At 37.9% G+C, this 26,308-nt stretch overlaps 1 protein-coding gene and 1 long non-coding RNA gene across 4 annotated transcripts; one reads left to right on the top strand and one right to left on the bottom strand.

Moving 5' to 3' along the window:
• Window positions 1–986: 986 nt before the first annotated feature.
• Window positions 987–18,943, bottom strand: Thap9 (THAP domain containing 9). Of its 3 annotated transcripts, none has more exons than XM_013141467.3 (5): window positions 18,706–18,943; window positions 14,875–15,070; window positions 11,901–12,204; window positions 10,250–10,400; window positions 987–4,954 (listed from the first exon to the last, which is right to left on the bottom strand). In XM_013141467.3, exons 1-5 carry the CDS (start codon window positions 18,789–18,791, stop codon window positions 3,001–3,003), a joined length of 2,691 nt encoding a protein of 896 aa, XP_012996921.1. In that variant the 5' UTR covers window positions 18,792–18,943; the 3' UTR covers window positions 987–3,000. The 3 variants fall into 3 exon arrangements, with proteins under 3 accessions (XP_012996921.1, XP_003477736.2, XP_063103252.1); XM_003477688.5 differs by having other exon boundaries at window positions 18,712–18,942; XM_063247182.1 differs by having other exon boundaries at window positions 18,091–18,940.
• A 104-nt stretch (window positions 18,944–19,047) lies between these two features.
• Window positions 19,048–21,557, top strand: LOC101788537 (uncharacterized). Its single transcript, XR_010046933.1, has 2 exons — window positions 19,048–19,513; window positions 21,484–21,557. It is a non-coding gene; the product is annotated as an uncharacterized LOC101788537 (long non-coding RNA).
• The last annotated feature ends 4,751 nt before the right edge of the window (window positions 21,558–26,308 follow it).

The raw sequence follows: 26,308 nt of genomic DNA on the forward strand, positions 1-26,308 counted from the left end.
AACTATCCAGAGGAGAACAAGAAAGTCTCTGGAACCCTAAATTAGACAAATATTTTTTAGATGTTAAGTATGATTCTCTAGCTACAGCACCTGTAATCTCCTTACTCAGCAGACTGAAGCACGAGAATCCCAAGGCTCAGGTCAATCTGTGTTTATAGTGAGACCTTATTTAAAAAGGTCCAGAAAGTATGTATAAGATCTCCACAAGAAAACAGTATCTCCAAAACAAAAAAGAAATATTAGCAATATTACCAAAACTGCATCTGCTCTTCAAAAGGCATTATAAAAATAAAAAGCCACACACTGGGAAGCATATTTGCAAAACACATTTGATAATGCATATGTATCCAGAATATGTAAGAAAGCAACATGGAGGGTTGGGCATGGTGGTGCAGCCCTGTAATCCCAGCACTTGGGAGCCTGAGGCAGGACTGCAGAGTTTGAGGTCAGCTTGAGCTACACAGTGAGACCCTGTCCAAACAAACCAAAACAAAACAAAACAAGAACAAAAACGAAAGCAAAGAAAACCCCAACAAAACAAAACAAAACAACAAGAAAGCAATATATAATGGCTAAAAATGGAATGAAAACAACCAACCTCATGGAATTAAAGTGGATGGTGAAGTAGAGGAAAAAGGCGCTCATTGTTAGCCATGAGGAATGTAAGTACAGGAAGATAAACTCATGCAGTGCACCCCTGTAATCCTAGCACTTGGGAGGTTGGAGCAGAAGTACTGTGAGTTCAAGGCCAGCCTGGGATCCACAAGGAGACCCTGTCTCAAAAATAAAGGTCTAGGGATGCAGCTCAGTATTAAAGTTCTGTTAAAACAAGGCCCTCCACCCTACCCAAAAAAACCCAGATGAAAGAAGCGCTTGAAGAGAAGTAGAGCCCTGGAAGTTTCATATCCTGCTGGCCAGAATGCAAAACGGTAACACCATTTTAGTTTTGGTACTTTACTAATAAAGATACACTTAGCCTATGACCATTAGTAGGGATTTAGCATTTTTATTTTTATCAACAGACATCTAAGTTTTTCTGTTTTTTAGGTACCATAATGCTGTGATGAAATCTGTATGCCAGTTTTTATAGGAATAGTTTTTCATTTCTTTTGGTTTTATGCCTAGGAGCACTGCTGCGTTGTAGGCAACTTTTGGGGAGGTGCGAGGCCTTTTTCGAAAGAATGCACACTATCTGTACCACTTTCCATTGTCATCAACAGTGAATGAAGCATATTTCTCCACGTTCTTGCCAGTATTTATGTCCTCTCTGTCACAGTCATCTTAGCTGGTATGAAGAGACATCTTATTGTTGACTTTATTTTCATTGCCCAGATGGCTTATAAGAACCATATATTCATGTTTCAAGGCCATGTGACTATTTCCTTTAATAATGTCTTCATATGCTTCACCCACTTCGAAACTTGGTCATTTATCATTTTTACAGAGTTAAATACTTTGTATATTTTAGAATCAAATACCTTATAAGATAAATAATATGCAAATTTTTCTTTTCACTCAATGGACTGTCTTCTCCGATGGTACTGTTTTAAATCACAGACTTTTGTTTTGATAAAGTCTAATTTATTTTCTTCACTTGCTTGTGAAGAAAATGTCTTGATGTCTTAACTAAGAAACCAACACTTAATCCATGTCTCAAAGATTTCCACTCTATGGTCTTCTAAGTTTTATAGCAGTACCTCTTACATCTAGGTCTCTTAATTTTTGTTTTGCATGTTGATATCCAGTTGTTCCAGCACTATTTGTTGAAAGTAGTATGTACACAATTTTAAAGAGAATGTTTCTGAAGACATAAAAGGATAAAAATTATAACCAACTATTCTAACCAAGTATAAGTGTGAATGAATAATTTCACTTTAAAGCCTCTCATACTAACTAAATCTGATATAAGACTATGAATGTTTTCCTAAGTGCAAGAACAATGAACTGAGCTAAAGGTAGTGATCGTGAATCTCACCTTCAGTGTTCAGCTGCCCAATTGATCCAGCACTTAAAGAAAAAGTACAGAAACATTAAATTCTTCAAATATAGAATATGTTAGTCCACCACCCAGGTGTAATAGCAAAGAGCAATAGATACAACAGATATAGAGCTTGCTTTAAATAAATAAAGATCAGGTACAAATGTGGACTTACATAAACAATAAGTTAAAGGCAGTGATTTACCAACAAAATTGCACAATATTCAGACTTCTCAGCAGCAGGTCTTGTGTAAAATGTAGTACAACATTGATTACACTTCAAAATGTGTCTTTGAGGTAGAATAAACAGCTGTATCAAAATAGAAGAGGAATTTCAATTAATATAGTTTTTCATTTCACCAATCTCTTTTGCAATTTTAAGTATTTTGCTGTTTTTATAATTCCAGGGATGGCACCCATGCTTGGCAAGTGCTCTGCCACCGACCAGCACCCCTGGCTTAAGTTTTCATGAGGGTTAATGGTACTTTCTGAACATTCATCCAATGATGAAAATGTGAGGTAATATGCTTGTTTCTTCTTTTATTCCTTGGCACCCAACTTTTGTGAAGGTGTATGTACCCATGTGCTTTTCATTTATCCTTCCAAGTACAAGGTGTGAGAGAAAGGAGAAATCCTCAGTTTCCAAGTACTGGGATTATAGGCCTTTGCTGCTAAGCTGTATGCTCGGCATTCTTAAGAACTGTAAACTAAAGCTGTTCTAAGAAATGTAGTCTAAAAAGAGTCGATGTTTGTATGTTTCCAAGTTGTTCAGTCACATGAATCAGTCTTATACTTCAAATGTAGCATTTTGGTGGTGGTATGATGCTACACTTAACTACTTCCTAAAGTAAGGAAAGTTTATAAACCCTGCAGTCCGTATGAGCACATTTTATAATACGCATTAAGCCAAAATTGTAAACTTGTCCACTGTGCAGAATGATTAATTTGTAAAATACGGTAAAGTGAACTTTAATAAAAATGTTAATATATTTTAAGTTTCTCATTTGAATAGATACCCATTGTTAAGGAAACAGATGGCTGAATTTATTACTGGTATTGGTAAAACTTGAACATCCATAATCCTGTAAAAAAGACCAGTGTTTCTTTGGTGAAGTGTTCTGTTTAAGTCTTTCTGAATGGTGCCCTAAGGGGTACTGAGCTGTATCATTAGCTCTCATATTTAAGAAACAGGTTATTATCTCCTTTAACAACTTTACAAAGTGGCTGATGGCACATACTTCTCCATCAAAGAGATGCTTGTCTAAGTCTACAAATAGGTTTGAATGCCCAGAAAGTTCATGTAGTATTTTCTGTTGAAGATACAATTCCCTCTTTTTAGGAACTAGTTCAAAATTTGCCATTCTTGAGTGGGTTCTTACAACTTGCTCACAAATATTAATGACCCTACAGAGACTCTCTGAAGGAAAATGAAAGCCATTTTTCTTTTTAACACATAACAGTGACCCAATTTTAGGGGTTTTAGGATCCAATGCATACAGTGCACTGATGCAGTCTTCACATAGCAAAAGAACAGACAACCTGTTTGCAATATATCCAGTGCAGTAGACAAGCCTTTGCCTACGCTCTGACAGGTCTAGTAACGCCTCACTGAGGGAACAATCAGACCAGTCGTGACAAATATCCTCTTTGTGAAATAGAGATTTTATGATGCTGCCACCATATTGACATTGAACTGCCTGAAGAGCCAAGTCTTTCCTTTGAGCAACTGAAATGTCGAGGATGCTTATTTCACTTAGGAAAACTTCATCTTGAAATCTGGTCTCCAAGTTATGGTAAGCTTTTTGGAATGTCATGCAGGTAAGGCTTGAATTGGTTACTAACCTCTGCCTAAGCATCTTTAGAAATAACTCTATATGATCCTGACTGAACTTGTAAGTCAGAAGATATGGAAAAGGCACAACCTTAGGAAAAACATAATTTTGGTAGAGCCAATTTAGGCTTTCACCATTAAGCAAAAATCCCAGGAATCCTAGTTTTCGTTTACCTCTAATGATCTGATTATTGCTAGTGTCAGACAGTGTAAGAAAAATAGTCTTGGCTTCAATTAATACATGATTTATTTCACTAAAAGTTTCAGGTAATAAAGGTTTTTTAAATCCCTTTCCATGACAGTTCCTACTATTAAAAACGTCAAACAGATTGCTAATTAAGCGTAAAAAATGAATGGTACCAATACAGTTTTGAAAAGGAGGCAGACCTAATGACAGCAAATATTCTAATGTGCTGGCTACACTCTCACTGAAGAGCTGGGCAGCACAATTCATTTTCAGTACATGATTTTTCAAATTTGCAAGTTTACTTGGGATTCCTTCCATGATTGATAATTCCTGTCCACCAAGTGCTACCAACTCCACAAGGTGCTGCCAATGTGCTGTACCGTTAATGAAGTGAATGCTTTGAAAACCCTGAAATGCATTTCTTACTAACTTCAGTAAGTGGCAAGAATCAAAGAAGTATGCAATCCGTTGGCTAGAAGATGAAGGATGCTGGAATGTGCACTTGATGTTGTCTCCGTCCATATGTATTCCCAAGGCTTTTGCCATTTGGACACTGTGAGCTGTAGCATCGGATGTAACCGCCAGGACTGTGACCCCAATGTCACTCAGCCTGCCAATAGTCAGACGAAGTAGCTGAGCTTGCAAATATCCAGATGCTCTGTTCACAAAAAAGTAACCCAGGGGCATTCTCCAGTGCCCAAATATACCCACTCCCATTAACACGACAGTTTCTGTGGCAAGTGGTGTTTCATCAGCATCAAGCTTCCCCAGACCAAAGTCCATAAAACCTTGTAAACTCTGAGTGCTGGAATCCCACTGGAGTTTCTGCTTGAGAGGTATGCTTTTTATTATCAATGAGCAATACTGATAACGCTGGTCTCCACTCTCTACTCTTTCTTGGAGCAAAGAAAAAATGTTGCTGTTGAAGCCAGGACTGGGTTTGCATTTGGACAGCCAACTAGGAAACATGAAAGTGAAAAGCGTAAGACATAAATGAAGAAATATAAAGGTACAAAGGATGAGAAGGAAAATGCCTTAAATCGACTAAAGTATCCCTCACTCTGTAGAAATAAAGCCACTGTAAATATTCAAATTACATTTTCAAGCACACATTCATATAATGAAACAAGATAAATGAGAAACTATTTTAAGACAGAAATATACAACATAATTTTAAATTTCTCATTCTTTAAAAAATATACAGGGGCTGGGGATTTAGCTCAGCAGCGTAAGTGCCTGCCTGGCAAGTGCAAGGTCACAAGTTCGATCCCCAGTACCAAAAAAAAAAAAAAAAAAAAAAAAAAAGTATACAGATCAAGCTGGGCAAGGTGGTACATATCTGTAATCTTAACACTTAGAGGAGGCTAAGGCAGGACTGCAGTGAGTTCCAGGTCAGGTAGGGATAGAGTAAATTCAAAGCCAGTCTGAACTACAGAGCAAGACCCTGTTAAAAAAAAGTATATGAATCAATCACCCAGTTTGTTATAATTCATCTTTTAATGACATAGAGCCTAAACCAGTCTTGTAAATCCACTTACAGGAGAAAACTATCATATGGGAGGGAACCCTGGAGAACTTCTAGAAACACCCACCTCAATTTACAAGGTAGGAAACTGGCACAAAGAGACGTGGCCTATGGTGCTGTGAGGAACAAATGTCAAATCCAGCTTTCCTCATTGCCAGGGCTTCGATGATTTTAAGTGCTTATAGCCTCAAAATGAATCCCTTAGAAGCTGTAAGGAGTCTTCAGTTTCTCATCCTTGTACAGCATACCTTCGCTGTCATCTTGGGAGTTCTTTTGGCACCCTGACGTTCCCAGACTGCTGGGTAGTTGTTCCTATTACTATTGCTGTCTATAGAATGAGTCTTACTTCTAATGTACTCCTTTTCATTTGCTTTTAACCAAAAAAACAAAACAAAACAAAAAAAAAACCAGCCATTTAGTAATCTTCTAAAATAAGACTACAGTTCAGTGTGGCACACGCCTATTATCCCAGCAATTGGGAGGCTGAGGCAGGAGGATCACTGAGAGCTTGAGAATATAAATTACTTAGCAATACCCCGTCTCAACATAACAAGATTATAGTAAATAGGCTCTGAAGGAGGAACTGAGGTGTTCATCTACAACTGAAATAATTTTACCATGCAAATGTCTTTTTTTTTTTTTTTTTTAAAGACAAGGTCTTGTTATGCAGTTCACTATGAACTCACTATGTAGCCTAGGCTGCCCTTGAACTCAAAGTGATCTTCCTGCTTCAGCCTACCAGATGCTAGGATTACAGGTGTGTACCACCATGCCTGGGTCAGTCAAATGTCTTTTTTACTTTAATTTTTTAGGTAGCCAAGGTTTACTCCTGAACAGCTACTGAGTTTTGAGTACCCTTCTCTAAGTATTTCAGGACTTGCTTTTCTAAATATTTAGCTGCATTCTGTTTCATAAATAAAGTTTACTGTTACTACATATCATATACTTTCACATACAAAATACACACATTATTTATTCAATGGCAACTATGACACACTAAATTGATTTCATGCACTAATGTTTTGAAATGTATTTATAAGATGCCAAAAGATATGACTATAACTAGCTTTTATTTTAGTTAGGGTCTCATTATGTAGCCCAGCATGGCCTCCAACTCATGGCAATCCTCCTGCTTCATCTCCCAAGTGCTGAGATTAGAGGCATGTGCCACTCTGCTTAGCTAAATGGCTTATTTATGACAAAAGTATCAATTATTGGAGCCAAGGATGTAGCTCAGTGGTGCAACGCCTGTCCCCACCAAACTCATTAATTGTTTGTAATTTAAAATAGGTCTAAAGTAATAAAGACAATGAGAGAACAGGGCAGTGGTGTTATAGCCAAAAACCACCAAGGTCTGGAGGATATGATAGGGAGATGCCACCATGCCAAGCTGTCAATGTTTTCTCTCACATCCGTCACCTGTAGAGGAAATTAATTTACTTGCAGTGAATACAAATATAGGCACTTAGAAACAGGAAATGCAAATAAGGAACAACTGTGCTGCCATTTTCTATGACTAAGATCTACTAACTAACTGTATCATTATTATGGTGGAACTAGGAAAGCTGAGGCTATTTATGACATAACTTCAGAGGATTTGTGAAAGCGTGCCATCTTAGAAACTAAAGTCCTAAAATAACAGCACAGTTCTAAGTAAGATGAAGACATAAAGAACTCAGAGAGAACTGAAAAAGGATCCATATCAATGCAAAACAAAAAATTGAGGTGTCTGAGGTAGCTATGAATTAAAGATATCTAACAATTAGAATTAGTGAGTGAGGTAATTACCTAACCAAACCAAATGTATTTTAAGCAATTTAAGCGTGGTCTGTCATCATCTAACAGCAATCTCTTTAACAATTTTGGCCCCAAATCTGACACCACATTTTCATGTAACTTATTTTTCCAGTCTCTCGGCTGATTATGCATCTTTTCTCTTTTGTATCCGAACTTCTAAAACTTCCTTCCTCAACTCTGCCAATGAGCTTTATTTTACTGAGAAAACAGAGGGGCTGGGGATTTAGCTCAGAAGCATAAGCGCCTGCCTGGCAAGCATGAGGTCATGAATTTGATCCCTGGTACCAAACAAAAAAGAGATGCAGTCTGATCAAAACTCATTTTCTTCTACCCAATCTGTGTCCATATCTTTCTTCCTGATCCAACTGATGAACTATGCCTGCTAAATCACACCTCCCCTCAACTGGATTGGGCCTTAACCTGTGCAAACACATGCAGTTGTTCTTTCTTACATGTATCACCAATGTCTGTCTGTCCATGAGCCTGCAAACATGCTAGTACATCTGCAAAACCAAGCCTTTTCTTCTACTTAGAGACCCATTTCCTAGCTCTCTGTCATTGCAAAATGGCCTGAAAGAGTCCATAATTATTTTTCTGCTTCTTCAATTTTCTATCTCCTGATTTAATGAGCCAGGTTTATCTCTTCAGCATTCCTCAGCAATGGCTTTTGTCAAGGTCATTTGACCATTACCTTGCATAACTCCTTGAAAAGCTTTCTGTACTTGGCTTCCAAGCCATCAAAATCTCTTGCTTTTCCTCCTGCCTCACTGGTTACTCCTAATCAATAAATACTTATTGAATAGATAATTATCAAATATACTGATTATAGAGATCTAACACTTCAGCACTGCTGTGTTAAAAACAGCTCTAAGTTTTAAATAGCTTATAACCAAAAAACAAAAGTTTGGCCATTCAGCTTTATGAGGATAAAATCTTGGTACCCTTAGTATATAATAATAATTGAAACAAATTTTTCTTCATAGATAAATAGCTCAAAAAGCCTTGAGCTAGGGATGTAGCTTGGTGGAAGAGTGTTTCAAATTCTGGAAGCTGGTCATGGTGATGCGTGCCTGCCACTGCAGTACTCAGGAGGCTGAGGCAAGAGAATTGCCATGGGTTTCAGGCCAGGCTGAATTGCATAGCAACACTCTGTCTCAGAACCAAACCAAACCAAATGAAACCCAACACTACCCAACCCAATCCAACCCAAAGTCTGGAGGATATGATGTATACCAAGCTATCTATAGCTTGTTATAGTATACCTATAGCTATACCTAGTTAGCTTGTAGGATTAGGGAAAGGAAGTTAAAAGTGCTTTTACCTTTGGTCTTCACATACTTATGCATTATTTGAATATTTTACAATAAACATTTATTACTATAATCTTAAAAATGTACCTTAGTTACAGCCAAAGTACCAAAAAAAAAAAAAATTATGTGAGTACTAGAATTAGAAATGTAAACATAGTATCATAACAGAAGTTACAAACAGCAAAACCCCATTAAGAAGTGAAAACTTAAATGTGAGTTTGAATTGGAAGGAAACATTTTATCTAGCTATAAACTGATGAAGAACTTTAGAAAATGAAGAAAGTCCTGGGAAAATAAACATGAGAAACTCCTACATAAACCATCATGAAAAACCAGTGATGAATAATTTAAACAAAACGAGTGCAAAAAAAGACAGACCAGTGAAGGTATAGGAAAAAACATCACTTGCTTATCAGGTGGACACTGTAAGTAAGTATAATATCTAGTTTGAACGGTAAAATAAATTATGAAAGAGGAATCTCACACATATATATTCATCAAGAAAGGAAGTACCAATAATAACAACAACAACAAAAGGAAAACAATATAAATATCCAATAGTTGGAGAAGGGTTAAGAAGAATAAAACTGGGGCTGGGGATTTAGCTCAGTGGCATAAGTACCTGCCTTGCAAGCAGGCAGTCATGAGTTCGATTGCCGGTACCGATAAAAAGGAAAAAGACCAAAAAAAAAAAAAAAAAAGAAGGATAAAACTACATGGTATTATGCAGCTAGTAAAATTTATCTGTAATCACATCTATAATCAGTCTCAGCACTCTGAGGTGGATCACAAATTCAAGCACAGTCTGCACAACTTAGCAATTTAGAAGACCCTGTCTTTAAAAAAAAATATTAAAAAGGTGTCTGTAAAACCTGTGGTAAGAACCAAGGTCAGTGGTCACAGTGCAGCGTCTCAGTTAGTAGAAAGGCTGAGGCAGGACCATTATAAATTTGAGGCCAGCCTTAAAAACTTACTTGATATCCTGTTTCAAAGTTAAACAATAAAAGGAGTAGGGATGTAGCTCAGTGATAGGAACTTGCCTAATGTGTGAGGCTCTAGATTCAATCCCCAATATTGGGAGAAAGAAAAGTACATTAAGATTATAAATTTAAATTAACTGTTAAACTTGTAAGACATTACTAGAAAGTTAGATTATTTGCTTCACATGGAGATTTATAAATATATCTGTATTTGACCAGAAATCTTGAAATATTTTATTAAAATCTGGCCCTTGGAGCAGCTACCTGCATGACATCAAATGCAGTGTTTAGAAGCAATATAGACTTCAGTGCTTTGCTTTGGATCAGTGGTTGCCAATCCAGAACTGCTCTAGATCTTCCAGACAGTAATATTAGGGTTAGTGAAGTGCATCAGAAATCTACTATCACAGAATTGAAGTTTTACTCTCCAGAGCATCTTTAACACTTTAGAGATGTAAAAATGTTTCAGACAATGACTGCATCTTCATTTTGCTGGTGAAAGTACTGCTGTTGTGATAATATGCAAATCCCACCAAAGTTTCTAAAAAGAGACAACACACTATTTGATGGGAGTGTGAGTGCTAACACTCAATGTACAAAAATGCAACAGGTAAACAAAACACTCATTTAACATCACTTACGTTCTGAGGATGGAAGAATGAGGCAGCTTAAGAATCTTTCTTACGTAGTCATAGACTTTGCTGCTGCACAAGTAGAGTGTACATGCAAACTGTTTCATTTCTGTGGAGTACTTAGCTGTTTCTCTCCAATTATACAAGTCCCACTTAAAGTCTGTTAAAAGAAATTATTGTCATAATGAAAAATGTGAATAGCAGCATTTTCAGGTATGGATCATGGTATTTGGATATAACATAACTGAGTATTATGTCACATTTTACCTGAGGTCAATATCCACCTAAGGCCTCTTGACTAATGTGCCCTGTTCATCTTGAATAATTGGTTAGAGAGTAAAGAAAAAAGAAGTCTCACCTTGAATCATGTTTATTATTCACTGGCAGCCTGACTGGAGATTTTTAGAGGAAAGGAAGAAACTGAAACAAATGTGCCAAATTAAATCTCTGGATTATAAGGACTTTTTTGTTTTGTTTCCTCATTACTATTTATCAGTGTGAAAATCAGATATGAGAAACATTTTTTGGGAAATGGCGCTATTCGGGTTTATAGACCATCTTGTCTACTATTAGGAGGAAAAAAATCCTACTTCCATGGGGGCTCTTACTCATTACTCTGTTCTCCTTTGAGAAAAAGTCTAGAGATAATGACTCTTTTAGAATAGGACATGCTTCCATTTTCCCAGAAAATAAGTTCAAAGTCTGCTATTTTCATCAAAAAGTTGGTCATTCTTACTTATTATGTCCCTTTTTCTGGTTTTACGTAGAGGTCTAAATAGTTTTTTTGTATCAATTCTATAGAACATTGTATGTGTGTGTGGCGGGGGGACCGGAAACTGAAACTCTCCAAGCCCAAGAGATTCTGTAGAGCTGGGTGTGGTGTTACATATCTGTGATCCCAGCATTTGACAAGACTGAGGCAAGAGTCTGAGGTCAGCTGGGCTAAACAGCAAGTTGAGGCCTAGCTTGAGCTATGTCGGGAGACCCTGTCTCCAAAAATAAATAATCTAGTAAAACTCCATTGCAACAAGACAGTGGTAATAAATTTTGTAGCAATTAAAATTATAAAGAATTTGCAGTACCATGGGTCAGAACTATACTCGAAAAACACAGAAAATTATACATTACCTCATTTCTGGGTAAGAGGATTAAATGAATTATCGTTATTGTTTAAATATGCCTTTGCTTTTCCTATACTAAACTTGGTTGCTTTTATAAACGGAAGATCATGAGATTTTGATTTTTTTTTTTTTTTGGTACTGATAATTGAACTCAGGACCTTGTACATACCAGGCAGGAACTTACCCTGCTGAGCTATATCCCAGGCCCCATAAAAGGACTCTGAGATTTACTTTTCATTCTTGCTTGTACTACTGTGACTTTTTTCCTTCTTAGCTGAAATAATGCTTTCATAGGCAATGTTAAAGGTAAAGACCTAGTGGAGATAGGTTTGGCAGCGCAAACCCGTAATGCCTGAGAGGCTGGGGCGTGAATACTGCCAAGGGTTTGAGGCCAGCCTGGGCGACACAGTGAGTTCAAAGTTAGCTTAACTACACGATGAGACTGTCTCAAAAACAAAAAATCCACAAACAACAAGCAAAGACTTAATGGAAAAATAGAGAGCCATGTTGGAAATATTCCAGCCATTGGGAGGAAGTACCTGAAAATTGTGCTCGTAGCAGACACTCTGTTTCTTCAGAAAGTAGTTTTTCTTCTACTAGTGCATCAATTAACTGCAAGCCCTTCCTCCTCTTGATCATCCTGTAGTTTTTTACAGAGACCATTTTTGGGGGGCACATTTGTAACATCTGTTGCACCTCTGCCAATTTCTCTGAACCTGCTGTCCAGGGATTTCTTAAACTATAGTTATGGTCTTCAGAAGCAACCTCTTCAGAATCATCTGGAAATGGCTGTTTCCGGATCTTGTGACTTGCTTTAACAGTAAGAGATACAGTTTGAGGAACCTATGACAGAAATAGAAAATTAAGGCTATTTTAGACATCATCCCATAGAAGATTATCTATAAAAATACTACTGAACAGAGCACTTACCTGGTTGCTATGAAGCAGATATGAAAGAAAAGATCACAATTTAAAGATCTGAATTTAAAATGCATAGTCTACAGGACAGTATAAACAGATTTTCTGTTTGCCTTTTACTTGCATCTATCCAGAAACACTAATGTGGTCATCAAAGTTTCTGAAATGATTGAAAGTGCATGCTTGTAGTCTCAGCACTTTGGGAAGCTGAAGCAGAAGAATCTCAAGTTCAAGTTCTAGCTGGGCAGCTTAGGGCAACCCTGTCTCAAAACATAAAAGGGGTCGGGGTTTGGAGCTCAGAGCAAAGTCCTGGGATTCATTCCCCAGTATATAAATATAAAAAGCCAGAGAAATGTGGGAGTAATTTGCGAAAGGTTTCTGGAATGTAGGGTTTTTTTAAGGAAAAAATACAGAGCAAAAAGCAAACAAAAGCAACAACAGCAAAATGACAACAATAACAAATCAATAGTGATACAGGAGTTCAAAGCAAGATGATAGGAATTTAACAATGCACATTGTTATCTTTTTTGGTACGGGGGATTGAACTCACAACCATATGCTTGAAAGGCAGGCGCTTATGCTGCTGAGCTAACACATTGCTATCTTCAAAATGGCTACTCAGGTTACCAGATATAGGCCTGCAAAACTGGTAATTTCCCTTTGAGTAGTTTCTTCTCCTTTTACTATATCTATTGTTAACTTCTGGATCCAACGTCTTATACTAGCAAGACAATTTGGTGTTTATACATGCAGGTCTGATTTATTTCACGTATGAGTATGGCTTCTAGTTGCATCCATTTACTCATCTTTATTGTTCTTTATGGCTTAGTAGTACTCCATTGTATAAAAATACCACATCTTTTTTAGACATTCCTCAGTTGATGGGCATTTGGGTTGTTTCCAAGACTTGGCCATTACAAATTGTGTAGCTATAAACATGGGTGCACATATATTACTGTGAGATGATGTTTCAATTCTTCTAGGAAAACACCCAGAAGAGGAATAGCTGGGTCGAAATGGAATCTCTAATCCTAGTTTTTTGAGGAATCTCCACAATAGTTGTTCTAGTCTATGCTCCTACCAACAATGGAGAAGGTAGAATTGAGTTTTGAGCAGTTCTTTGAAAAAACAGTAACAGTAATGGAAAGGACAGAACAATTATCTCTGGAAGAGGAGATGGACACAGCATGAGTTTTGGAGTTAAGATAGACCTAGATTTAAACTCTGTAGTCCTTCACAAAATGAGGTTGTAAGGATACAATGAAATAATTTATGCAAATCTTTTTTTTTAAAGGTCTCAAAAAAACAGTAGCTATTACTGATTTTACACAAAAGCATGAAAGCAGTTTATTATGTATATAGTAATATGTGGTTTGAAAATTGAATTTAGGGCAATTAAAGGTGCACAGATCAATTAATGGAAGCTCATGGCACAAAGAAATTTGAATGACACCAACTACATAGGTTTTGAATAGGCGAATAAAGTAACACGGTCCTGAATATGGTGCAGTAAGGAAGCTAAGGTCAGAACAGTTAGTTGACTGTTTTGGACTGCAGAAAGTGAAAGCCACATTCTAGAATTGTGGTTATGTAAAGCGACAGTAATTAGTCACACATTGTGGAGTACACCTGTAACCCCAGCACGCAGGTGGCTGAGGCCAGCGTGTGCTACAAAGTGGGCTCAAAGCCAGTCTGAACTGCTGGTGAGACCCTATAGGTATCCCAATATCAAATATGGTAACCCAAGTATTGTAATCCCTTTTCTAATCTGGAATTGAATTGTTTTGGGAGGCTGTTGCTTTAGTGTCTGACGTGTAAACCTTTGTGCTCCAGGAACTCACAGCCTCTTTGTTTTGAGGCTCCACATTTCTGGAGCTGACTGGCTCTGCCTTTCCTCTGTGCTCAGACAGCACTATGCCAGGAGCCAAAAAGAGACTGTCAGAATGGCCCTGAAGATTAAGTATCAGTACTTCAGCTGCCCAAATTTGCATTGCTTAGAGCCAATTGAAGAGAGAAGGGAACAGCATAGCCTGCTCTGTACACATCAGTACACGGAAATAAGACAAATGTTGCAGCAATTGTTCTGTATTCAAGGGGAGCTGCTCAAATTGTCTTCCACAAGACCCTGTCTTGAAAAGACAAAAAGATACTAGTAATCTAACGAACAAAAATGTAATACCGATATGAATGATCTCACACCAGAAATCTCATTTTACATATACTTTTTCTTATTTCAACGCTAATAATCAGGCATGCTTTTGGTTAAGATCAGTAATACTATTGTGAGCCAAAAAGAGATAAATAACTTCAAAGTACTATGAAAAGTGGCTCATACGAAACAAAAGCCTGAATTCTAAGGCTATTTATATTTACTAGTTGATTTTTATAATTAAACATTTTGTAAAAGCTTGAGGCCAGAAAGGGAAGATTATATATACATTTAAAACACAAAACATGTAACTTTTAAAGCATTTACAATCCATTATTTTATTTATTTTAAACCCTGAATTTTCTCATCTCTGTAATTCTAGCTAATGTGTCTTGCCATGATTTTTACAAGCTGTGTGCACTTTAGTTCCATTCGCATTTAAGTACCTTGCATAGGGAAAGTGAAGGCACAGCTCCTTTTTTCAGCTTTCTTCTTACGCCGTATGACTCAAAGTCACTTTCTTGAAAATGCCTGGAACACAGTATAGCACTTGGTCCTGGAATCCAAATCTTTTTGCTTCTGGGGTCCACACGGTTCACAGCCCTGATCCATTTTGAGCGCTGAATAGTGTCAGTTGGAAATCTATAGCAAACATTAAAGTTCCATTACCATCCAAAGAACTATGATATTACTGTAATAGTAGTTCTAAAAATCTCATTCACCAACTGTTATATATAAACATAAAGCCTAGTAAAATATGATTAGATTTCAAAGTTTTTAATCCAAAATTCCATATTTTATTTTTGGCCAGGCATCGTGGCACATGTCTTATAATTCCAGAATCAGGAGGCTGAGGTGGGAGGATAATCATGAATTTGAGGCCAGCCTGGGCTACACAGGTAAGTTCAAGACCAGCCTGAATTGTATAGTGAGACCCTGTCTCAAAAAAAAAAAAAAAAAAAAAAAAAAAATGGGGCCAGGGATTTAGCTCAGCAGCATAAGTGCAAGGTCATGAGTTCAATCCTAGGCATCAAAAAAATAAATAAATAAATAAAAAATAAAATAAAATAAAATAAAACTGTGCACTACCATGACTAGTCCAAAAATTCAGTTTTTTTATTGGGGGAGGTTACCCAGGATTGAACTCATGACTTGCAAGGCAGGCACTTATGCCGCTGAGCTAAATCCCCAGCCCCCAAAATTCAGTATTTTAAGTGATGGTTTGAAACTAATGGAGGGCAATACTCAACTATTCTACCATGAGGTGTTCACTACTTAAGGGAATCTGTTCAAATTTAAATGGTTAAATGACAACTTGCCTGTGATGATTATATTTACTGATTTTTTTTTTGGTACCAGGGATCAACTCAAGACCGTGCATTTGCCAGGCAGGCACTTACACCACTGAGCTAAATCCCCAGCCCACCCCCCTTTTGCCTGTGGTGATTTTAAACCAGGCCACAAAGGTTTTCGGACCTGTACTTTTGTACTTGTCTTTTCAAGGGGTGGGAGTCTATTGTCCCTCCACTTGTGCATGGGTTGGCATTAAGAGTTTTGTTAAAGATTAGAAAGTGTAAGTGGCCAGATACTAAGCTACAAAAGGCACTGCCAGTTCTTTGTTGCTCCTTCAGCTGAAAAGGAGGAAGCCACCTACCAAGTATAAGCAGCCCTAAGAAATCTCTTTGGGAGAAACTGAGGCCTCTGCCCAAAGGTAACAGTTCATCTTTACTGCAGCTTTGAAAGAAGGTCTGGCTATGTAGTTTAGGCAGGTCTCAAGCTCAGAAAGAAAAATTTAAGAGTATGGTCAAGCAGCTGGGTATAATGGCTCACATTTGTAAGCCCAGCACTTCAGGAGGCTAAAGCAGGATTAAGCATAAGTTTAAGGTCAGCCTGACCTACACAGTGAGTACAGGGCCAGTGTAAACTCCATAGTGAGACCCTGCCTTAAAGAGAAAAAAAGTGTGGTCAAACAAGCTGGGTGTGGCTGTATATACCTGTAATCCCAGCACTAAGAGGCAGAGACAAAAGGAATTCAAATTCAAGCACAGTTTGGGCAATTTAGACCTGTTTCAGAACAAAATGACAAACAAAGAGCTAGATGGGTACTCAATGTTAAGATCTCAGACTATTCAGTACAAAATAATAAAGACTATGGCTCTGCAGTTAAACAATTCTATTTTTGATTGGTTTGAGAAAGAACACAAATTCAAAAAGCCTGTATTTTAAGCCTGAAGAATTTTCACTAACTGTAGGGCATTAGGCTCATATTTCCATCACTGAACTCAGCACAAGGCTGTATTACGAATACAGGAGGTTATACATGCCTTCAAAAGTGCTTGGGAGAGGGGATGGGTTAAGACAGGGTCTCCTTCGGTAGTTCAGACAGATCCTGAACTCACAGTAGCCCAGGCTGGCTTCAAACTCACAGCAAGCCTTATACCTCAGCCTCTCTAGTGTTGGGATTACAGGCATATGTCAGAATTTCCAACTCAGAAACATTTTTTTAAACTGTAAAGTACTAACCAAAATTTGTTCTTTCCTAAGGAAGGTCATATACTTGATGAACAGAACAGAAAATTGTTTTGCCAATAAAGGTGAGGCAACTCTACTTTTTTTCACTGTTAATTAATGGCATTTATTGCCACGGATTTAGCTCAGGGGCACAAGTGTCTACCTGGCAAGTGTGAGGTCATGAGTTCGATCCCCAGTACCGCAAAAAAAAAAAAAAAAAAAAAAAAAATTAATGGCATTTATATGAAAAGCTTTTACATGTATAATTTCTTTTGGGGGGAGTACTTGAGATAGGGTCTTATTATGCAGTTTGGGCTGAACTTGAATTCACTTTGTAGCCCAAGCTAATCTTGAATTTGCAATGATCCTCTGCCTCAGCCTCCCAAATACTGGAATTACAGGTGTGCACCACACCTGGCAATACACGTAATCTTAGTACTAACTCTTTGAGACTTGCGTCCAGGAAGATCATAAATCTGTAGTCAGCCCAAGCAATTCTGTAACTTAGCGATTCTATCTTAAAATTATTATAACAACAACAAAAAAGGCTAGGATATACCTTAGTGAGAAGGCCCTGGGTTCAAGTTACAGTACCAATCAATAAAGTAACAGAATTACATAATCCAGTCCAGAAGTAAAGGTCTCAGGGGAGACAGGCAAGGCTACAATTGTAATAACTTATGTTCTGGGATCAGCTCCATTAAAAAAAAAAAAAGAATCAATGACTTTGCAAAGAGTGCCGTAAGATCGAAACTCCTTAACCTGGTATTCTATTACTTTTCATAATTTATCTTCAAGATATATTTCACTCTTCTACATATTAATCTGCACGTTTCGCACAATTCCTACTTAAGGGCCACTCTCTTTCCACTCACGTTTGTTTTCTTTCAAGCGTGCTAGGTTTAACTCTAATGATAGTAACATCCTACCTGGCTACCTCTATGGTTGTGTCTATCTTTTGTGTGTAGGCTCAATTCTCTATTTCCCAATATTATTTTTTCTTTCTTTTCTTGAGGCAGGGTTTCATCACATGGCTCAGGCTGGCATTGACCTCATAGTGATCTTTCTACCTCTGCCTCCGGAGTGCTCTGATTACAAGCGTGTGCCACCAATGCCCGGCTTCTAATACCTTACCATTGACTTGAACTGACCTCCAACAGGTACCACGACTTCAGATTTGACCATTCTCAAATATTACCCCATTCTAACTTTTTTTTTTTATTCATAGGCTTGCTGTGTACGTCAGGTTGGCCTCAAACTTGAAGATTCTCCTGCCTCAGCCTCCAGAATGCTGGGATTACAAATGTGCACTGCCAGGCGTTGTTCTACCCGCTCTTGAGACAAATGGTTGCCAAGATCTAATCTAGCCACAATCAAATCGGCCTTGGCAACTGCATGTTAGGCAGCAGAGACGAAAACATCCATCCTCCCGTTTGCTAAGAAATCTAGCTCAGCCATGGAAGCGCACGCGTACACTCTTGCCCATCGCGTAGTCTTCTGGGCACTTCACTTTAGACCCCAGGACTACCTCAGAAAACGAGGACCTCGCTAAAGTAACCTCAAAGCCGCACGACGTGCAGACATGAGAGACAACAATCTTTACGTCGCCGCTCAGCAAAACGCGCCGGAAGTACCCTAACTTCAAGGCCCCCATTTCCGCTCCCCATTACGCAGGTCACATGGACTGCCCGACACCCCGCCCATTCCAGGTTGACCCGCAGCCGCGAGGCCCTCCGAGGAGTCTGTGGCTCCAAGGCAGCTCTCACACGCACTGGTGGAAGGAGAGGCCGCGCTTGCGGCTCAGCACGGTGTCACTGGTGCTGCAGCCCACTGCAGAACACCTTCGGGTCATCTTCTCCTAACGTAGGGTTCCACTTTCGAGGTTCCCGCGACACTTTGAATCACCATAAATTTAGTTCCGCCTGCTGAGTGGGCTGTTACGACCTGTATTTATTTGAGAAGGTGGGCTTTAGAGGCGCCAGGGCTCCACCCCTCTGCGCTCGACGCCCTGGCTAATCATAACTCACGTCGTGCCGCGACAGCCAATCGGAAAGGTCGGTTCCTCGAGCCACGCCCCTTGATTGCCTCCTCTGGGTTCCATTGTAGCGTGGTTGATGTTATGGGATGGATCTGGTTTTTTTCCTGGGTGTTCCGGTCTAGTCCGGCTCAATCTAACGCCATCAGGGTTTTGGGGAGGCCGAGCGTAGGATGCAAAGCAGAGAGGCAGAATCGTAAAGTGATACAAAACCCGAGCACTCAGATGCTCTCTGGTGGCGATTCCTGAGCTGAGACTGAGTGGAGCATAAAGGGAGGAAGGAATGGGAGGAAGGGGTATAAAACGTGGGGCCTTAGAAATATTCAGGACAGTCGGGCCGAAGTCAGTGGTTTACCGAGGCGAGACTTGTTTCTTCGTGTTTTATCTTGGCAGCTCTCTGAGGCTGGAGAGTGACAGAAGAGTTGTTAGTGCAACTCATGTTGGGATCACGCCTATGATCCCAGAGGAGCTCCAGAATGCACGGATTCTTAATGCAGCGAGCCTTGCCGCGACGGGGGAATTGAGGGAAATCTGGTGAGGTAAGTGCAGGCTTAGAGGTCAGAGTGGAGGAATGGTCGAATTGAAGTTTTTTTTTATTTTAGATTTTGATTTTTGGGTTTTGTTTGGGACGGGATCTCGCTGTGTAGTTCACGCTAGCTTTGAACTGAACTATGTAGCCCTGGCTGGTCTTGAACTGGGGGCCTTCTTCCTGCCTTAGCTTCCCAAGATCGCAGGCGTGTGCCACCATGTAGGGCAAAAAATTATATACTGCGCTATATATGTGCTATCAACTATATAAGTACCAAATGCATTGTTTTAGTACGCACTTTTAAGAAATAACAGCTTGGAACTTTGAGAAAAAAATAGGTCCCTGAGGAAGGTGCTAGGCAAATGTTTGGCTGTACCGCGGAGAAAGGACGTGGGTTAAAATACTATCAGTTAAAAACAGGTTGCTTGCTTCTTTTGTGAGGGGTACTGGATATTGAACTGTAGCTTTGCACTGAGCTACGTCCCCAGACCTTTTAAAAATTTATTTATTCTGAAAATTAGCAAAGTCTGTTTAAGTGACCCAGGTTGAGCTCCAACTTGCCACCTGGCTGCGTACTTTTCCCAAAGTGTTGGAATTTAAGGATGGCACCACCACACTTACATTTTTTTAAAAAAACAGTTTTATTCATAGTTGTTGGAGCCATACAATTAGCAATTTATAGTTAAGTGGGTTTTAGTAATTGGTTAGATTTGAGCGACTGTGATCCCAATCAATTTTAAAACACTTTGTTTTGTTTTTGAGGTGAACTCACGCTGTTACTGCCAGACTGGTCTTGAAGTGGAACTCGAGTTTTCGCTCACTTCAGACTAATGTGTAGCTGGTAATCCAGGCTTGTGAGCCTGGCCAGTTTAAGTTTCATCAACTCCTAACAAAAGGAAACAGTCTTAGGAGCTCTTCCTTCTTTCATTCCCTGGATACAGCTAATTTACTTTGTGGATTTGCCTATTCCGGGTACTTATGGGGAATTAATCATAAACTAAATACGTGGAATTTTGGTTTCTATCGCTTAACAGATGTTTTCAGAGTTCATCCATGTTTAAAAGTACATTGGCACTTGATGTCATTTCATTGTTGAATTATACTCCATTACATGGACATACTATGTTTTATTCATAAATTGGCATACATTTGAGTTTGTTAACAGGTGTTTTTTTCCCTGTAGCAAATATTAATGAGGTTTTTTTGGTGTTGGTAGATATTTTTATTTTTCTTGATTATATATTGATGAGTAGATTTGCTGGATCATAAAAGGGTGACTAGGTTTAAGTTTTTGGTGGTGCTAGGAGTTGACTTTGGGGCCTTGGGTGGACCTCAAAACTGAGCACTCAAAACTGAGCAACGCTCCCAGTGCTTTTTACTTTTGAGGCAGCAATCCATCTACCTATAGGTAGCTGACATTGTAAAAGCGTGCCATTGTTCCAAGCCTGACAACATTTTTCTAATTAACTGTAGATGAACTACAAAAGCTTTTTATTTATTTAATTGTTTTTAGCAGACTAGTGTTGTTTAAATGGCACAGAACAGTGGTGGAGAATATATGGCTTGCATGCCTGCAACTGACTCTTGCATCATTGAAAGTGTAAAAGATTCACCATTGGGTAGACTTAATACATAACCAATTCACTTTGCCCAATCCAGCAGGGGTCACTGCTATAGATATTCTTAGAATACTGTGGATAAGGAAGTAGGTAATAGAACTTTTTGGTGCCTTTTTTGGTTTGCTTTTCTTTATTGGTGACATTGAGGTTCTCAATTTGACAATTTGGTTGTGTGCTATTATTTCTGCTTCCTCTAGTAACTTCATATCCAGTGATTAAACCCTTTCACTGCTGTTCACATAATGAACCATTGTGATTACTGAATACTTAAATGAGGATATGAAAGCTTTACTAAAGGTATTGTTACTGTAAAAGGCAGTGACCATTGCACAAAATAACTAAAAGAAAATGTCTTTTTTAGGAATTACACTTTGAAGGTGTTGGGGAAAGACACATGGATCTTGGAAGATGCTTCTTTGAAATATGCAGGAAAGGTAGTATATCATCTTTTTCTGTTAAATGTTTTAAGTATTGTTGAACTATAGCATTGACTTGGAAGTGAAACACTGTCCCAGTGAAAAATGAATTTGTAGGGGTGGGGATTTAGCTCAGTGGCATAAGTGCTTGCCTTGCCTGCCTGGCAAGCGCAAGGTCATGAGTTCAATCCCCAGTACCAAAAAAAAAAACAAACAAAATTGTGAAGGCTTTGGTGAAATCAAATTACCTGTTTTATGATGTAAGATCTTAGTTTGGTCACTTGGGAGAGAATAAGAACAGCTAGTGCTTATTGACCAGTTTACTGTGTGCCAGGTGTGCTAAGCTTTATATGTAGAGAGACAGAGTTTTTAATTAACATTTTGTTCTGAGATATGGTTTCCCTATGTAGTTCATACTGGCTTCAGACTCCCAGACTGGGATTAGTAGTTTTGATTTTAGTTCTATAGTACTGGAGATTGAACCCAGGGTCTTCATATTAAGCTTTACTTCCAACTTGTTTTTAAAAAATCTTTTATTTTGAGACATTCTTGCAAAGTAGACCAGATGGGGCTCAAACCTGACGTTTTCCTGCCTCAACTTTCCAGAGTGCTGGGATTACAGGTGTGTACCACCACAAGTGGTTAATGAGATCTTGAGTCTTGTTCTTTTCATCGGAATGTCAAGCTCATTATTAGAAATAATCCTACTTCTTTTCCCTTAAAGTCGTCACTCTTATAATGGTTGGAAATCTCTTACCTGATTCCAAATGAAAGCATTTCATATGAAGCAAAGAATAACCACTTGTTTAATATATCTTTTTATAGCAGGTTGGGTGCTATGAGGATGCCTTCATAGTAGTGTAAGTCTGTGCAAAGCAGGTTGTGACACATAAATACAGTGAAATTGAAGGCCTTATCTGTATTATACATAACAGATTTGAAGTTTGTAAAAATGTGTCACTAGTGGCCTTAGGTGTGATAATTCGAAACAAAGATTAGTTTATTTGTAGAATTTTGTTGATATTTTCATTGTAGCTCATATGAGAATTTATTTCTGATGTTCTTTTTTAGACTTCATATACCAAAAACCAATTAATGTTGAAAATTATGATGCTGCTTTTATAAACACTCAAAAAAAGTAACATTTTTAAAACACTAAACAATGGAGAAAAACCTCATAAATAGAGCTTCAAACTAAAGTGAAAGGGGCTGGTGATATAGTTCAGCAGCATAGCACGTGCCTGGCAAGTTCAAGGTCCTGACTTCCAATGACAGTACCAAAATAAATGAAAGTACAAATGTCCAATGATTAAACTTTCCACTGCTGTTCACATCATGACTTGCTGTGATTAATGTATGTGGATGAGGACATAATAGAAAAAGAAAATTATGAGATTAAGATGATAAATTTTTAGTACATTGATTTCCCTCTCTGAATGTTTTTCTTTGTAGGAATAAAACAGGTGTCTTCTTAGAGAACATTATTATTCAGATTTATTTGATCAAGAATTTGAAGATTATTAAGGTAAGTGTTTTCTTTTTTTTGGCAATGCTGGGGATTGAACCCAGGGCCTTGGCCTCATTGAATGCTAAGCAAGCACTCTACCCCTGAGCTACATCTGTAGCAGCAAGGTGATTATAATCTATTAGTATATAAAAACAAAAAAGTTAGACTTGATCCATAAATTGGCATTTATTTGAATATGATTCGGATATTGTACTCTTAAGTTAAACATTTTTGTTTTCCAACTTGTAAAATCAAAAAAACAAGCTAGGCATAGTGGCACAACCTGTAATCCCAGTACTTGGGAGGCTAAGGCAAGGAGATGACTGGGCTGCATAATAAGTTCAAGCTATTTATCAAGATTGTCTCAAAAACCAAAATTAAAAATGATTTTTAAAAATACTATTTCCAGGATAATTTTCCAAATTAGTAGGTTTGATTCACGGAAGACAATTGGAGAATATAGAATAGGAATTTTTTTTTTCTTGAGACAGGGTCTTGCTATGCAGTTGTGGCTGGCCTTGAACTCACTTTGTAGCCCAGGCTGGTCTTGAACTCACACCAATTCCACTGCCTCAGTCTCCCAAGTGCTGGGATTACAAGTGTGCACCACCACACTTGGCATAGAATAGGAATTTTAACTTTGGTTTTGTCATCAAAATGATGTCCTCCTTTCAACCCCTGAAATTCTTAATAGTTATCTTCTAGAAATGCATTTGCTGTTTGATAAACTGGCTCATACATCTGCCAGCAGATGGCTATCCTGTAATTAAGAAGAATGGCAGATAGAAAAATTGTATGAAAATGGGAATCCAATTCTGATATGATATCAATTCTGTCATTAATAAGGGTTTTGTTTGTTTTTTGAGACATGGCCTCACTGTAGTTCAGGGTGGCTTTGAACTCTTAGGTGATCACAGGCATGTGCCATCACACCCAGTTAATTAGGCATTTTATCATACACAGCTTTCAAATTTGAGGGATATCTACAACTAATAAAAAGGGAAATGGTCTTATGTTGCCTTAAGTTAATTTCCTAAATCAAATCTATTGATTTGGAAAACTATACTAGAAATCTTTTTTTTGTCTTTTTTGAGACAGAGTCTTTGCGGTTCAGGCTGGCCTTGAGCTCACTTTGTAGCCCAGGGTGGTCTCGAACTCAACGATCTTCCTGCCTCAAGGCCCCCCCCACAGTGCTGGGATTACAGGTGTGAGCCACCATGCCCAGCTTTGGAAATCATATTTTTAAAAAGCATTTTTAAAAATGCATTCAACAACATGCATTCAAAAACAATAAAATTACAAAATATTTAATAGAATGGATGCTACTGTTCTGCTGAAATGTAAATTTGGTACTGGGTGTTATGGAATAAATAGTATAACACTGCATTATAGTGATTATTTCTTCTAGAACTTTGGTCTTCAGTTTTCTTTTCTTTTTTTCTTTTTTTTTTTTTTTTCGTTTTGGTCTTTTTCAGACAGGGTATTCAGTTCAGATTAGCCCTGGGCTTAGGCTGGTCTCAAACTTGGAATCCTCCTGCCTTAGCCTCCTGAGTATTGAGATTATAGGAGTACATCACTATGCCTAGCAATTTAGAGATTATCAAAAAGAGAAGGGGAATCTAAACTCTCAAGAGGCCGAGATTTAGCTTAGCAGCATAAGCGCCTGCCTGGCAAGTGTGAGGTCACAAGTTTGATCCCCAGTATCAAAAAAACAAACAAAAAATACTTCTGTAAATTCTCAAAAGTATCTTTGGAGCATCTGTAAATCCTACTTTGATGTACTCTTCATTTAGTTATCTCCAAATATTGTTCTGTTCTCACTAATTGTTTTGAAATTGTGTTCCTTAAGAAAAATTTTATTTAATTGTGGATAGCTCTAAGTTGAATTAAAGTTTGATTATTTTGTGAAAAAAAATGAGTTTTCTTTTTAGAATTGCTTTGTAGTTTTCCAGTATGTATGAGTTTCATTTACCACAATTTAGTTAAATAACACCAGTACCCTAGCAACATGGTTGAAATTTGTTGCAAAAGTTTTAACTGAAAAAGCCATATTGGCCCAGGGATTTAAGCGCCTGGCAGGGCATAAGCGCCTGCCTGGCAAGTGCAAGGTTGTGAATTTGATCTCCAGTACTGAAAAAAAAAGCCACATAAACTTAATTGCTAATTCTTTAGTTCACACCCCTTACACAAAGTATGTACATCATAAACAATAATGCATTACATTACTTGTAAGGTCTGTTGGTGATTGGTCCTTACTAAGCATCTGTCACTTAGCTCACAAAAAGCAAAGGACATAGTTTTGTTGCTTCCTTGTCTAGGAGAGATGAATTCATGTGACAGTTCACAGAAGTGACAATAACAGTGACAAAAAATGTGAATGCTAGAAGTAGGTTCAATTAGAAGATTTAAAAATGGAGACCACGAAGCAGAGTGGTCAATTCCTAGATGCACATTAAACATTTAACAGTTTAATCCTGAGCATCATTTTGGCAGGTGTCATTTCAACCAGTTGATTCTTATTTCCCTGAGAATAACGCACAGACATGTTTGTTTTATATTGGCTATTTTTGCATATTTTTTATTTAGAACATTGTACTTGCCTTTGCTGTTTTTTTATAGTGAAATCTAATAAGTTGTAGTTATTTTCTTTTACTAACTCATGTTTGTGAAAAATAACCTGTAATTTTGTGCTATAATCTGTAAAGACTTAGAATAAGTACATTAGATATATTTTTGTTACTAATATGCCCATTATATTGTTTCATGTTACGATAAATCAGCATTTTTAAATTTTTTTGCATTTTTAGTTGCCATCCAAAATGTTTGAATCAGAAGATAATACTGATGAGGAATTATTGATTAATGAATCAAGAAGTGATAAGTTAACCTGAAGATGATTTTTTGGAATTACTGGATGATGAATTTCATTCCAAGGATGAAGATTTCATGCCAGATAATTTGTAAAATCCAATGCCAACCCTTTCTACGTTTCCATTCACCAATACACCTAGTGTAAATTTGCTGTTTAGACAAAATACTGAGCCGGATAGTTGTAGTTTGAATATTTCTGTGATTCTAAAATAATGGAGTTGATTACAGTGGAAAGTAACAAATAGCAAATCTGTCCAAGTCTTTTGAAATTTTATGAAAATTTTCACACTGGAAGGACTGGAAACCCAAAGATAATGCTGAGTTTATTTTTTGCTCTCCATATTCTTTAAGGAATTCTGTGTAAGCCAATATGTGAGTAATAGTGATCTAAA

Source organism: Cavia porcellus, unplaced genomic scaffold (genome assembly GCF_034190915.1).
Source record: "Cavia porcellus strain 051 isolate PalLab524CR breed Dunkin Hartley unplaced genomic scaffold, mCavPor4.1 scaffold_4, whole genome shotgun sequence".
NCBI lineage: Eukaryota > Metazoa > Chordata > Mammalia > Rodentia > Caviidae > Cavia > Cavia porcellus.